This window comes from Triturus cristatus, chromosome 9 (genome assembly GCF_964204655.1).
Source record: "Triturus cristatus chromosome 9, aTriCri1.1, whole genome shotgun sequence".
NCBI classification, from domain to species: Eukaryota; Metazoa; Chordata; class Amphibia; order Caudata; family Salamandridae; genus Triturus; species Triturus cristatus.
This window is the reverse complement of record NC_140592.1, coordinates 1154294764-1154310639: the sequence shown is the minus strand read 5'-3', so window position 1 is coordinate 1154310639 and position 15876 is coordinate 1154294764. Positions and strand designations below refer to the sequence as shown.

The window sequence follows — 15876 nt, the reverse complement described above, 5'->3', positions numbered from 1 at the left end:
ATTCTGGCACATGGAGCCCACTAATGGTGAAAATGACTCTTAAAAGACTACATGTCCCAGCGTGCATCTGCATTCATAGCGCGCTTAGCGCGGCCCATCAGGGTGCAAGCAACTGATTATGCACGCCTATAAGAGACTTCTGTGCGTCAGAAAATGGCAGCCAGCCCCTGACGATTGAAATTCCCCTGTTATAGTTAGTTCAGCTAACTATAAGTCACGCCCCCGCAATGCACTGCTGATGACGTCACATATTACATCACTCATGACATGGTCCGTGACATCTCTGATGACATCACTGATGACATAATCTATGTGATATATTAGTACACCTTCTCACACCCTAATATAACTTTTGATACACCAACTCAAAATTTCAGACGGCCATTTTGAAAACCATAGATACTCCAATACCAATAACTACATACCCACTCATTGACTCTTAGGTCTACATGCACCTCCACTCACTCACCTGTACAGTCACTTATACTTAGTCACTCCGTACAAGACTATCATATGCATTTATACACATATATAGACACTCACACACTGCCAATCATCCATTGAGGTACTGATACACCTAGTCAGTTGTGCAAATAATTAAACACAGTCCAATTGACTCACCAATACAGTTAAACACACTCAAGTTCACTTACTCATAAAAATACTAAAAAATGTTGACACTCTTATTCAATTACTAGTACAAGCACACACTCTTCCATACAGCCAGTCCTGCAATCACACTCTCACATATAGATAGTTATTTACTCTTATACACATATACACTGTGTTTCACGTATGTAGTTACTGTCACATGTACAACTCAGATATACATTCAATCACTAACACACCCTTACATACACTCACCCAACCATACAGTCCATCACAGTTGCACTCTTAAAACCATGCACCCATAGAATCACCCACTCACACATCTATGCACAGTCACACACACCCCACCCATACAGATACTCAGACAACCAATCAATAACCCATAGAGACACTCATATTGCTATTCACAAAACCATGCAGCCGTTCATACACCAACAGATAGACAGATACAGATATTCACACAGTTTAGTCACTAGTCTGCAGTAAGATACATTTAATGACTCACTTATAGAGTCAGTTACGCACCTAGAAAATCACCCATTCACACACTTGTACACCCACTTATTCTTCAACAGGCCTTTCCCTATATATATTAAACATATTAAAACTGTTCAGAAACACATACTCAGTGGATGACATCATCAGTGATGTCATTTGAGATGTCATCAGTGATGTCATGAGTGATGTCACTGACCATGTCATGAGTGATGTAATATGTGACGTCATCAGCAGTGCATTGCGGGGGTGCGAGTTATAATTAGCTGAACTAACTATAACAGGGGAATTTCTAGGGTTTTGTACGAGGAAAACGTCCAGCTAACTAGAACGCCCCTGAAACCTTTGGTTTTTTCAGTGAATTTCAAAGGTTTTTTAAATGTCAATTCCTAACTATAACGTGCATGAAACCTATGTTTTTTTCAGTGAATTTCAAAGGTTTTTTAAAATGCTAATACCTATCTATAACTTATCTCTGAAGATATCATGAAAAGCATTCTTTTTTAAAAGTAGGGTGCACATTAGTTTTGTGGAAAAGCATCTTTGTGATTGGTTAAGAAAAAGCAGTTTCAACGTGGAGTACATATCATAGGATAAAATTTGCTCAGCTCAACCACACCTGAAACTTGCATTTGGAAGGCACTGTTCAAACTTAAAACAATCGTTAACTTTTAACCTGCACATGTCGTTAAATGTTCAAGAAAATGTTACAAAAAAATATCGTAAAGTTTTAAAAAATTGATGAACTTTTAACCTGCACGTATTGTAGAATGTTCTAGAAAGTGTGTTGATAGAATACGTTGCACTTCTGACTTCTATGTGTTGTTGAATATTTAAAAAAACGGTTCATATGGAAAATTAAAAAGAAACCAATAGAGAAGTTTTGAAACCTAAAAGAATCAAGGAACTATTCTAATTTATTCTTTACATGTATTTATGTGTGCAGCAACAAAATTATAGACACAACAGCACTAGGAAAAGGAAGAAGCAGGGAGTGGGGGGAGGGGGGGGCAGATGGGCAGAATGGCACACATGCACAATTAAGTACAACACACATATAGACTAACAATGGCCAAAATGAAACACACCAACAAGGAGCACAAGTCACACAACCTGCCAACATCACACCACTGAACGATTCATAGAGGATGTGTACAAAGGCCAGTCGTTGGTGTTGTGGGATGTCTGCGACCGTGGTCATCATGGATGAGATGCCCAGCATGTGGCACATGGTCGAGTTCACTGTGTTATGTTGCCAAACGGCTGCTCCTCCCTCCCACAAGCCCCCACACTTTTGTACGGTGAGCTGTTGTATCTCGTGCACTCGTACGGCACGCCATTGTAATGCTTATTTGCGCATCTCCTGCTACATTCCAACTACAACATCACAGTGCCGTTTGGAGGTGGTGCATGCCACTTTACAACATCGACAGCTGCGGCTCTTGTAACAGGCCACACCAGAACACAGAGACACACTTACCGCACTTCCTGTACACGGACATGTCCGGGACACCCCGTTCCCCTTGCCGGATAGGCACACCCCTGCACTGACCTGTGAACGACAGACCAGCACACGCCAGTTGTGCATGCAGGAGGATGCGTACGTAGCTACACATCCAGGCTCATTGCCAACGCTGAGGTGACAGCACACTGTGATGTTGCAGAGCTCGTGCCTATCATGCTAAGACAATGACCACAGGGACACACTTACTAAGATGTGGGTTTGGGGGGCATTGGCAGGCCTGCAGTTGTTGAGATGAGTCTTCTGGCACTCATGGGTATCCCTGTATCATGCTCATTGACTCTGGCACCTGCGGGTGTTCTGGTGTGGCTCTTGGCTGTGTTCCCTTTCATGGTGCAGGTAGTTGTCCTGCTTAACACCAGCAGAAAGCAGGTGTAAAATCCCTGGTGCTAACATGTCTTATTGCCGGAATTTGTTTCGCATTGCAATTGGTGTGAAAGTTGTGATGTGATTTTTTTCGTGTGCACAACAATATACGAACTGAGCAGTGTATCTCGTCAAGATCCAGCACCTGACGCACTATTCCCAATCAATATAAATACAATGAGATTTCTTAATAGATTTTGTGTGTACACTGTAAGTGCAGCCAATACCTCAGTGCAATACAATACAGTTAGTATTTAGAATAAATCGCAAAGGTGCACCTCGTGTCTTTTTACATGGGAACGGCTACTCTCCATTTCATTATCAGCACTTTAACGGAAGTAAAGTTGAGATAAATCTAACCCACTATTCAGAAGTTGGTGCAAACTGCAGATATCACCAGTATTCCAGCGATAAGTGCCCCAAAATTTAACACCATGGTGGACTCCATCAAATAACAGTAATAAGAACAAGAAAGAGTCACACAGCAGTTAAGAGAACAACCAAAAACATTATAAGAAAAAATTTCAAACTTTATTTTTTATAATAATAAATATATAAACGATAAACTATTTTCAAACTTTATTTTTTTATTAACATAAATATAAACAATAAACTAATAAACAAAATGTAACAACAAGGCGGAACACTCCTGTGGGAACCACGGATGTCGACGACAGACCTGGAAAATCAGAAAGATTGTTAAAAAAAAAACCATGGTATTCTCAACAAAATACCACAAGAAAAAAAATAACATATATAAAATGTATACAGCTAACAAAATGTTATAAGTTTAACTTACAAAAACTGTAAATGTTGCCGCTTTAAAATATTTACCGAATCTGAGAATTTTTTTGCAGAAGGCGCCACGCCCACAACGTTTTTCTTCAGTGGTGAAGAAATTTTTAACTTTTTCCAAGGGGCAAACAAAGACCAATGCCACCTTCTTCATTCGCAAGATTTGCCAAAGAGTTCTGTTACGAAGGGATCCTAACAAAAAATACTCGTGCGGCACAGCAAGTATGATGAAACACCTAAGGACCCTTCATCCAAACAATCTTGCACGAGAAGAGTGCAAACAGATGAGAAACACTCCTGTTCTGTATCTGTAAAAAAGAATCACAAATAAATGTATATAAATAACTTTCAAATTTATACTATTCCATTACTGTACAAACCTATTTTATATTAAAACTGACTAAGAAACTATAGCACTGAACCACAAGTGTGACGATCGTTAAAACACTACATGCATAGTGCATACTACTTTGAAACAGTTCATGCCCTAAAGCCTACCTCACTAAAAGACTACATGCTAACTGACTAAATGATTACAGTACTATAAGGAGACACACTGGGTGAGTGACAGGGTGTTTGCTAGAAGAGTATGAATACTAACTAGGGAATTGAAGGTGTGAAACACAACTGTGTAGGTGATTAGAGGACTGCATCCATACTGCATAGGCATTTAAAGCAGTCCATGTGCTAAGGCCTGGCTCACTGCATGACTACTTGGGTACTGACTGAATGATTAGAGTACAGCAAGGAGAGTGCCTATGTGAATTTATAAGTGCTAGGCTTTTCGCACAGGGAATGGATTAGTACTTGGTACTGAATGGGTCACTAGAGGAGTGCAAACGCAGTCACAAGTGCTGGACTGTATAGATACTGACTAGGAAATTTAAAGTGTGAAAGACAAGTGTCTAGGTGGTTAGAAGACTGCATGCATAGTGCATAGGGGTTTGAAGCAGTCCATGTGCTAAGGCCTGGCTCAGTGTATGAATACTTAGGCAGTGACTGAATGATTAGAGTACTGCAAAGATAGTATCTTGGTGAATTTATAAGTGTTTGGGTTTTAGCACAGTGAATGGATTAGTACATGGTGCTGAATGGGTCACTAGAGGACTGCAAAGGGGGTGACAGGGTATTTCCTGGAAGTGTATGGATACTGACTAGGGAATTGAAGGTGAGAAAGACGATTGTGTAGGTGGTTAGAGGACTGCATGCATAGTGGATAAGGGTTTTAAGCAGTCCATATACTAAGGCCTGGGTCACTGGATGAGTACTTGGGTACTGACTGAATGATTAGAGTACTGCAAGGAGAGTGCCTGGGTGAATTTATTAGGATTTGGCGCAGTGAATGGATTAGTACATGATGCTGAATGGGTCACTAGAGGAGTGCAAATGGAGAGACACGGTGTTTGCTGGAAGTGAACGGATACTGACTGGGGAATTGAAGGTGTGAAAGACAAGTCTATAGTATGTTAGAACACTACATGCATACTGCATAGACATTTGAAGCAGTCTATTTGGTACTTAGAAACTGACTAAATAATCAGACTACTTCTAGGACAGTGCTTAGGTAAAACTTTTAAATTTTCAGTTCTGCCACAGTGAACAGAATAGTACATGGTACTGCGCCTTAGTGTCAAACCCTGACTCATTTTATCAATGCATAAGCAAAGACTAGCTTCTAATGCTACTAAAACTTGACAACATGAGAGGTTTTAAATTCGTTATCTGTCAGCAAATACACGATGTTACCAAATGCTTCTCTCACAGTGGTTCTCAAATGCACACAGACTCACAGTGTAATTCTAGACAACAACCACTATACCTAGGAGTTTACCAAAAATCATTCACTACTGGGGAAGTGGTAAGCGAACTGCACACAATCTTCATATTTCAGGACTGCACTTTTGTGTCAAAGCCTGACTCATTTAATCAAAGCATAAGCAAAGACTGGCTTCTAATGCTACTAAAACTTCACAACATGACCGGTTTTAAAACAGGTATATGTCAGCAAATACACGATGTTACCAAATGCTTCTCTCACAATCCTTACCCAAATGCACACAGACTCCGTGTGATTTTAGACAAGCAACACTATCCTAGGACTTTACCAAAACTCATTCACTACTGTGGAAGGGGTAAGGTTGACTGCACACAATCTACATATTTAAGTACAGCACATCAGTGTCAAAGCATGACTCATTTAATCAACATATAAGCAAAGACTGGATTCTAATGCTACTAAAACTTCACAACATGATAGGTTTTAAAACAGTTATCTGTCAGCAAATACATGATGTTACCAAATGATTCTCTCACACTGATCCCAAATACACACTAACTCACAGTGTGATTCTAGACAAGCACCACTATCCCTATGAGTTTACCAAAACTCATTCACTACAGTGCAAGTGGTAAGGGAACTGCACACAATCTACATATTTCATGACTGCAATTTACTGTCAATGCCTGACTCATTTAATGAAAGCATAAGCCATAACTGTCTTCTAATGCTACTAAAACTTGACAACCTGACTGGTTTTAAAACAGTTATCTGTCAGCAAATACACAATGTTACCAAATGCTTCTCACAGTGGTTCCCAAATGCACACAGACTCACTGTGTGATTCTAGGCAAACCACACTATCCCTTGCACTGTATCAAAACACATTTCTTCATCTAGAAGTAGTACTACATTTTAGTATAGAAACATAACATAACTAATTTCACAAATTCATAAACAATGACTGGTTTCTAATTCTACCAAAATATTAAAACTGCACAGTTATCGGTCTACAAACACATGAAAAACACAAATGGCAATCACAGAATGGTTTCTACATGCACACACATTGTAGAGAAAAAACGTACTCCCTACACTTTAGCAGGAAAAATACATTAGTCTGATTAAAATCAAAATAGTCTACATACATCCCCTCACAATCAATCACTCACCGTATTTTCTTTTACAGAATCTCTGCACTGCGCACCTCTCAGCAAAAGCAAAGAATGAAAAAGTTTCCCTTTCATTTTCCACACATATACATGTAAACATCAAATCACAATCCTTCTCACATAAACTCAAAAGCAAACACACATTCTATTGGTTAAACATTTCAACCGTTTCCAACTGAAATACATTTCAACCCTTCCCCCAATCTGCCTTCTGCCTGTTACCATAGAAACAGGTCATGGAACACTGCACTGAGCTCACAGGTCACAAGTTCAGCACACAATGTTCCTACACAAGACAGGAAGTGTGCTTGACTTTTCAACATATCAGCTTATCATATATAATGTTCCTTACAATCTGTTTTTTTTAACCAATAACAATCATACCTTTAAAAAACAAAAATATACACCCTACCTTTCAGTGTAGAAAGTTGTTATACAACCAATGATTTCTTGTTGTTTTTCAAAAAACGTCGCCGTGGATCCGCGCACCCACCGCGAGAGAATCCGTGAATCCCAACGCGATAGGATGCGCGCACCGTGCCGCTTTTTTTTTTTTTTTTTTAAAAAGGGGGTCCACAGGGGGTCCTTCTGGAACCCCCTAAGCAGATCTAGAGGGTGAGAGTATTTCCACTCTGCCCCCTTTATATCTTTTACACACTTATTCCCCTCCCATCTTCAGCCTCGCTTCTACCGAGGCAGAAAATGGTCGCCAACAGTTCCTGGTTTCGAATGTAGAGAGACGCTCGACAGCCAATTAGCATTCAGCGCGCGATCGGGAGGGTGCGCGCTCCGTTCGGGGAGGGTGTGCTTACGGTGCGCTTACGGTGCGGGTACGGTCCGCGGATCCTCCGCGGCCATAGATATCACTAACTTTTTTACCCTAATTTTCTCAGGAACTACTGAACCGATTCACACCAAATATCCAAAAGGCACGAGTCCGAACTGAGGACTACCTCTCTGCCAAATTTGGTGTAATTCCGTTCAGCGGTTCGGGCTGTAGCTGCGACAACAGATCCTATGGGAAATTGCATAGCGAAAACGCGTTTTGGGACCCCCCCCTTTTTTCTCGGCCCCCGCTTCACGGATCACCGCAAAACTTTCAGGGTAGGAGCGGAGCGGAGATGGCCAAAAGTTTGGAGAATTTCGCAAAGATTCGTCAATCGGCGCCAAAGATATTCCCAATAGAATGTTGCGGATTTCCTATGGAAAATAGGTCCTAACTATAACTATCTACTGGCGACCGCCAGTAGATTATTTATTTATATAATATATATATACACACACACACACACACACACACACACACACACACACACACACACACACACACACACACACACACACACACACACACACACACACACACACACACACACACACACACACACACACACACACACACACACACACACACACACACACACACACACACACACACACACACACACACACACACACACACACACACACACACACACACACACACACACACACACACACACACACACACACACACACACACACACACACACACACACACACACACACACACACACACACACACACACACACATGTTTTCATATATAATTTTTTTATGGACTCGAGGGTCCCCACACATGGGCGGGAATATTCAGTGCTTATGACTATTGATGAGGATACCCCTGGAAGAGAACTAGGATTACAGGTAAGTAACTTATCCTTCCAGTCCAATGTCTGCTAAGAAATTATTTGGAGACTTCAGCATGGGCTGAGGTATAGAGCCAAGATCCCTTGCAGCCTTGCTGGGAATACCTGAAAGTATGTGTGTGAAAGCTAGAGCACAGTGTTAAGCCCAGGTGAAAAAGAGGAGTTGGAGCCTGGAATAATGGCCTAACCCTCCAAGAGAAAAGGTAACAAGTATAGGAAACCAGTTTCTGTAGAGACAAAAGCTCAGGTTCCCTCTCTTCAGGGAAAAGACCTGTTAGCTCTTGAGGGAACTGAGCCGCAGGAACTTGGGACTTACACAGCAGAGCTCCTAAGTCTAGTGGGACGCTCTAGGGAAGACCTTTCCTGCTCTTGAGAACGAGAGACCGCAAGCTGCTGACCAGGAAAAGGGAGATGTCAGTAGCTCCCACAGAACCTATTGGGAGCCTATATACTGAGGCCAGAGACCCCAAACCTGGTGCCACTAGGAGAGTAGTAGTGCCCCAGCAATACAGAGAATTCTTACTCTCACTAGCACATGACATCCCCCTAGCTGAGCATCTTGCCTAGACAAAGACTTGGAGTAGGTTAGTCACGCACTTCTACTGGCTAGGAACGTCCCAGAAAGTAAAGGAGTTTTGCAGCTGCTCTGTTACCTGTCAAGCCAGTGGTATGCAGGTAGCAAACCAAAGCCCACCCTTAATTCTACTTCTAGTGGTTGGGGTTCTCTTGGAGAGGGTTGGAATTGTTATTGTTGGTCCCCTTGAACCTCAGACAGCCTCAGAAATGGTGGATTTATGCTGATGGTATCCTGAAGCAGTTCCACTTAAGACTGTAGCTGCTCCTGTAGTTAGAAAGGCTCTCGTAAGAATTTTTAATTGAGTGAGCTTTCCTAGGGAGGTTGTGTCAGACAGAGTTAGTAACTTCATGTCTGGTTACCTCAAAGCCATATCGGCTGAATGTGGAGCGACATACGTTTTACCACCCCAAATCACCCACAAATCAATGGTCTGGTTGAAAGATTAATCAAGACCATGAAAGGTATGATCGTGGAACTCCTTGAAAAACTCAGAAGTAGATAGGGTGTCCTTTTGCCATGCCTGCATTATACATCCAGAAAGGTACCAGTAGAGGGGAGTGTGCTTTAGTCCCTTACAATTCTCTTTGGCCATCCTGTGAGAAGTCCACTGGTAAGGGAAGGCTGGGAGAGGCCGCTCTAAGAATCCGCACTGGACATAGTAGACTATGTGCTTGGCCTTTGTTCCAGGATAGCCGAGTACATGGAAAAAGCCAATGAAAACCTTGAGGCAAGCCGGTAGGTCCAAAAGCAATGGTTTGACCAAAAGATTGCACTGTTGGAGTTGCAACCAGTGCAGAAGCCATGAGTGCTAAAGCCTGTCCCATCAGTACAAGGAGAGTGCATCCTATTCTATCCTAGAAGGAAAAGAGGAGGTCCGCTATCTGGTATCCTCATCAGTGACCATCTTCTGATGGTCAATAATGAGGATCAGGAAGAAGCGAGTGAACCTCTCTATGACCTCCCCTCCCACAGCCCTCAAGAGGGGGCTGTTGAGTGAGTTGTCTTCTCAGACACCCTCACTGCCCAATAGCAGACTGACTGCAGGCAAGTCCTAGGGCAGAGGTCTTCAAACTTTTGGATGCCGAGACCCCCCTGTCAACATTTTGAAGCGTAAGGACCCCCTCCTGACAAACATTTCTAAACCTGTTGACTAAATTGTGTGGGATGAAAATGTAAATGAGATTATGTGATGCCGCGTATTTTGGGATCGCATTGCTTCATTTTTTTGACATTTTTTACAAACAGTAACACCGAGGAAAGATTTCACCCAATCAGTACCCATTTATAGCCAAAATACAGCAATTATCATCAAAGATTTTAAGTCAACCTTTGTGAAGGGCCTTCCACTCTGCAGCAATAAGTGCTGCCACATTAGAAGCTCACCTGGCCCTGACCGGCAGAAGCAGGGGTCCCTTAAAACCCTGGCGGTTTTGTGCAGAGTTAAACAGTTTACCCATGCAGCTTTCCTCTCACCCCCTCCCTTCCATCCCTCTCTCCTCTCCTAACCCCGGATCCCTCTCTCACTTTGCAGGCCATTTTCTTTCACCCCTTTTTACAACTTCTGAATTCTCCCCATTCAACCTCTCACTTCACCTTTAATCACCTCTTGCCATTCTGTCTTTTCACTGCCCTCATCTCTAACAGTCTCTCACATTTATCTCATGGCCTCTCTGGCCCTGTCACCTCCTGTGACCCTCAGCACTTCTCATTCACCTCGTCTCTCCATTCAAATTTTTGTCTATTTGTATCTTACACCTCTCCAGTCCCCCCATTCCTCTTTCACATCTCCCCTTTGTTCTAACAGAAGCCCTCACCTTTGGATCACACTCACTTCTTGCGTGTCCACACTTCTCTTCGGCAATTCACATTTCTCCTCATCCCTGACCTCTTCAATCAAATTCTCTCACTCCCTTGCTGTCCTCTCTCATCTCTCCTCACCAAGCATACGGGTCGGACCTGTATGCTCCTCTCGGCATGTGCCACTCTGCTTATTGTTCCCTAATTCAAGAAGGCATGAGTTGTCTGTCTCGCTGTTTTGATGCAGGCTGCGCAGTTATGGAACGTGCACCCTCCTTGGCTTCGCTACACCAAGAATCTATTATCCTTTAGGAAGATATAAAAACCTTTCTCTATGCTCTGTAGGTTACCCCATTTGGCTGGTTCTCCTTCTGTGTGTTTCTCATTTTCCTTCAGGCAGTAGATGATTATTAGCCCCAGGACATCTTTTGGTAACAGTAGTGCATTACAGATGTAAATAATAGGCAGAAGCAGGGGAGCCACTAGACCAGAACTTCGGGCGGGGGGGCTAACACTCCCAGTCAGGGCTGGTCCTAACACTGGTCGCACCCGGTGCAACAGTCTTTTTTGATGCCCCACCCCTGTTTCCTCCTTCTCCATGAATTCCTTCACTGCCACTCACCAACAATGCAGCACATCTCTCTATAGCACCTTTCTGACAAACATTTCATTTTTTATAGCACTACTCATAGTTTACTCACACTCATTTCTTTGATCTGCATGGTACATATTCTTTGTAGCAGGCACATTAACCCTCTGCACTGTGTGGGTGACAAGAGTGCCCATGTGAGTGCACGGTGAGCGATGCAGCAGTGTGAGAGTAGGGCAAGAGGAGTGACTGCAGGGTGAGTGAGGTGGTGTATGAATTTGGGTGCGGATGCAAGTTCAGAATGGGATGAATGAATGTATGATTACTGATGGGCTTGTTTGAGTGAGTTGCATATTGAGTAGTGAGGGGGACAGGTGAGTGAAGTGTCACATGAGTGCAGGATGAGTAGTGTACTCGTGTGACTGCAGGGTGAGGTATAGGGTGAGCAGCACAAGTGCATTGTGAGTGCAGAGTGATCACTGTGAGTGCAAGGTGAGCGGGTGAATGGTGCGAGTGCATGGTGATCAGTGTGAGTGCATTGTGATCGCTGTGCATGCAGGGTGAGCGTGAAAGTGAAGGGCGAGAATGAGGAATGAGTTGTCCCATGAAGTAACTAAGCATGTTTTTGACGGCGGCGTAGACTTTAAGATCTAAGTTAAACTATTGCGGCATTAATCGGGGATCGAGGGTGAAGGAAATAAATAATGTGCTGATCCTGCAACAAACTTCCAGCCCTATGTTTAGGGTTGCCAGCAGATTATTTTGATGGCCCAGTCGGTACAAAAAAAGCAGTCACCTAAAGCTGTATTTTCAGTACTTATCTGTGCATACTTCGAACAGCAAATATAAATAGAACGCACTTTTAATTGTGTTCTAGGGCTGCCTCAATGATCAATGACTGATAATTAAAGAGAACAAAGACAGAAAAGTCATATAACGAATGCATACATACTTTTTTATTTCTAAGTCTATTTAGCGCCAAGAGGAGATCTTTGCAGGCTCTTTAAACAAAACACGGCAGGCATTTTTCTTTTGGCAAACCTACTTTATATTCCTTTCCATGAAATGCATTCTCACACGACAGCAATAAATGTAAAAGACAAATGTAAGGAATAGGCTGAGTGGGGACCCACAGGGGGTACTGGAAACAGGGATAAAACCTAAGCCTCTGTAACCAGTTTGCAAAGGCATGTAAAAATGCAAATGGTCTTTAAAGACCTGTGAAAAACACAGGAGTGCTGGAGATGAGACTCCAGGCACTACCCAGCTGAGCCCCCAGCAGCTCGAGTTTCACTGCAGCAGCCCGGACTGAGACACAGGACGGGGGAAGACAAAGGGGGGGGGGCTGAAGCCCTTGGGCCTGTGCAGAAGTGTGACTGGGAAGGCGCGACCCCCTTTGCATCACTCCACGGCCCCCCTGGGGGTCGCGCCCCACAGTTTGAAGACCCCTGTCCTAGGGCAATATGCTGGGCTCTTTTCTTTGACTCCTTGGTCAGACAACCTGGTGTACACATGAAGTGGATACTGGGGACATTCTACTATCAAAAATATAATATACAAGCAATCTGACAGTAAAAAAAAAGCATCAGACCTGAAGTCAGAAAGATGCTGTAACTAGGGGTGATTGAAACCTCTGAGTCCCTGGGCCAGCCCAGTGGTCTTAGTCCACAAACCTCATTCCAATAGAGGAATACCAGATCTTATGTTTTGTGTGGACTACAGAGGCCTCCGTGCTTTCACTAAGACATATGCACACCCCATTCCAAGAGCAGAGGAGCTCATTGTCAGGTTAGGGGCAGCCAGGTTTCTCAGTGCTTTTGACATCCGAGTACTGGCAGATTGGGCTGATCCCAGGAGGAAAAGAGAAGTCTGAATTCTCTATCTGCTGGGCATTACCAGTTTACTGTGATGCCCTTTAGTTTATAGAATGCCCCTCCCACCTTCCAACGACTGGTGAGCAAAGTCCTGCTGGGCTGGAGCCTTGTAGTGCAGCATATCTTAAAGATATTGCTGTCTATAATTCCACTTTGCAGGATCACCTAATCAACCTTGAAAAGGTCCATGAGGCTCTGCAACATGCAGGACTGACTATCAAGGCAAGCAGGTGCCAGATAGGGCAGGGCTTAGTTGTATATTTGGGCCACCTTGTATATGGAGGTGAAGTTCCCCCTCTCTGCTCCGCTTGCCAGGCTGTCTGCCTTAACAGTGGTTCAGGCCTACTCCCTAGTGTTACACATCTGCCCTTCATATTTGGCTTCTCCTTTGAAGCCTGCCTATTGGTGCTAATACCGGAGTGACTTCCTGCATGAAAAAGGTAACTCCTCCCTTGCCTGTAATCCTTCCTGTGGAATTGGCACGTCTCTCCAGGAGAGCAGAAAGCTATCTGGTGGGAAAAGCTCCATGTGTGCCCGGGAGGGCACAAGATTTTTGAAGGCAGCAAAGTGTGTCAGCCTTGTAAAAACTGCACACTGCAACAACTTGCATTAATTTCAACTGTAACGAGTCGTTTGATACCTCGAGTGCCCAGTTTGTTTGCACCGTTCAGGAGTTAGCACATCTAAGGGGATCAGTGTATAATCCTGTAGTCCAGGTTGGTAGAAACAGTGCTGCAAGCCGTGGGATACCCCTCTAATTTACATGCACTGGGTACCAGAGTACCATGTACTAGAGACTTGCAGGTAAGTTAGCCATTTCCAAATGGGTACAGCCAATTCATCATACACTGAAGTGTCAGGGCACTGCCACTGAGGTCTGATTACCAGGCCTTAGTGCACTCTCAGATTTGAAAAGTCAAACTTGGCGTGACCATACAAAAGAGGCACTTCCTTACAGTAGGGTGCATGGTATTTAAAAGTGGACGTGTAGAAAATTAAATTTACCATGTTCCTACAGTGACAGAGCCCAAAAAGCTTTTTTGACTGGTTATCGACCAAGGACAGCTATGCTTGGCACAGAGTTAAAGATTAACATTTTAATACTATATCTCAGGAAATGGAACAGTTAGAAAAAGAATTAAATAGCTTCTTAATTTTAAAAAATTAAATCCAATAGCAAAGATAGATTTTTAATAAATATTAAGGAAATTCCATTTAAAAAAGTTATTTTTCCTTCCTGAAACTCCTGGAGCATAACGTGCATTAGCTCTCCAGCTTCTTCCAGCCTGTGCTCAGCCTGGAATAGGTGTCAGTGATGTGTGTTATGCCTCCCTGGAGCCAACAATAGGCTGTCCTGAATAGGCAGAGATGACTTCTCTGAACTCCACAGAGAGTGTGGGCTGGGGGCACCCTTTGACACCACACAGTCAAACCCTGCTTTAAAGGTATGTTGAGCCACGTGTAACAGTTGAGGTGCACTTGAAAAGGATGCCGGGACATTTCTTGAGTAGCACTTGTCTGATTGCTGAAAGACCTTGCTTTTGACCTACCATACGTCTGAATCTGGGTTTGCTGTGGGTACAGTGCCTGCTTTAAACTGAATTTTAGTGTTTGGTGTGAGAGGACACTAGGGTTACTATATTACCATTCCCCCCACACACACACACCTCAAGCCCTCAGAGTCTGATACGTGGCATTTTTGACCTGTTGCAGAAACTGCTGCAAGTGTAGTTAGGTCAGAACGTTTGTCCCATTGGTTAGGGAGGGATCAGGAGTCACCCATGCAAATAGCTAGTTCTAGGTATACATGAACAATCCCTAGGCACCCTTTTAGGATCACTTTCTGTGTCTCTATTTGTCTAATTATGTTTAGGATTTTTATTGTTTGACATTTTAATTTTATTACTGTTGTGCTCCTGCATACATAATGTACATGTTGTCCTAAGTGAATCCTGTCTACACTGTGCCATAGCTACCAGAGGGATGAGCCCAGGTTAATTTAGTGACTTGGAGGGTTCACCCTGACAAGTGTTGCGATTGTTCCTTGAAGTGGGCAATCACCCACCCCAAACAGTACAATTTCTTGTAGCAATTATGCCATTGGACTCCATGTAAAGAAGTGTCCTCTTGGTTGTTGCAGCACAGAGGGGAGTACTATTGGGAGATCTGATGTCCATTTTGTTTGCAGTTTGAATACTGTAACTTCCTGAGGATATGTTTCTGAATATTAAAATGATAGATAACTTATACTTTATTTTTATCTCTTACATGTATTTTTTCCCTCCTCTCTGTGAACCTAGATTGTGAAAGAGAAAGATCGCTTCCGAAAGGCACCTTCAAATTATGCTATGAAGAAAACACAGCTTATAAAGGATAAGGTAATGTGTTGCTTTTTTGTGCCTCGTCTTAGCATTTGTGAGGTGGATAATAGTTTAGAAACCTCCAGCATGCAGTCAAATAGTCATTTGATGCCTTTTGAATCAACTAGTGTTTGAGAACAATTAAAGATTAACCCTTAAAGTGCTAAATGACACTCTGTTATGACTATGATAAACATGTATAGGTTTAAGGGGGTAGGCACATCGTAGTGAAAACATTTGAGCCTATATACATTTG

At 43.0% G+C, this 15876-nt stretch overlaps 1 protein-coding gene across 1 annotated transcript in view; it reads left to right on the top strand.

Annotated features, from left to right (window-relative positions):
• RTF1 (RTF1 homolog, Paf1/RNA polymerase II complex component) overlaps positions 1 to 15876 on the top strand; it is a 360077-nt gene that overhangs the window by 185882 nt on the left and 158319 nt on the right. The window contains exon 12 of the mRNA XM_085627115.1: positions 15561 to 15638. Within this exon, the coding sequence (XP_085483241.1) occupies positions 15561 to 15638 (78 nt within the window). The remainder of the gene's footprint in view (positions 1 to 15560; positions 15639 to 15876) is intronic.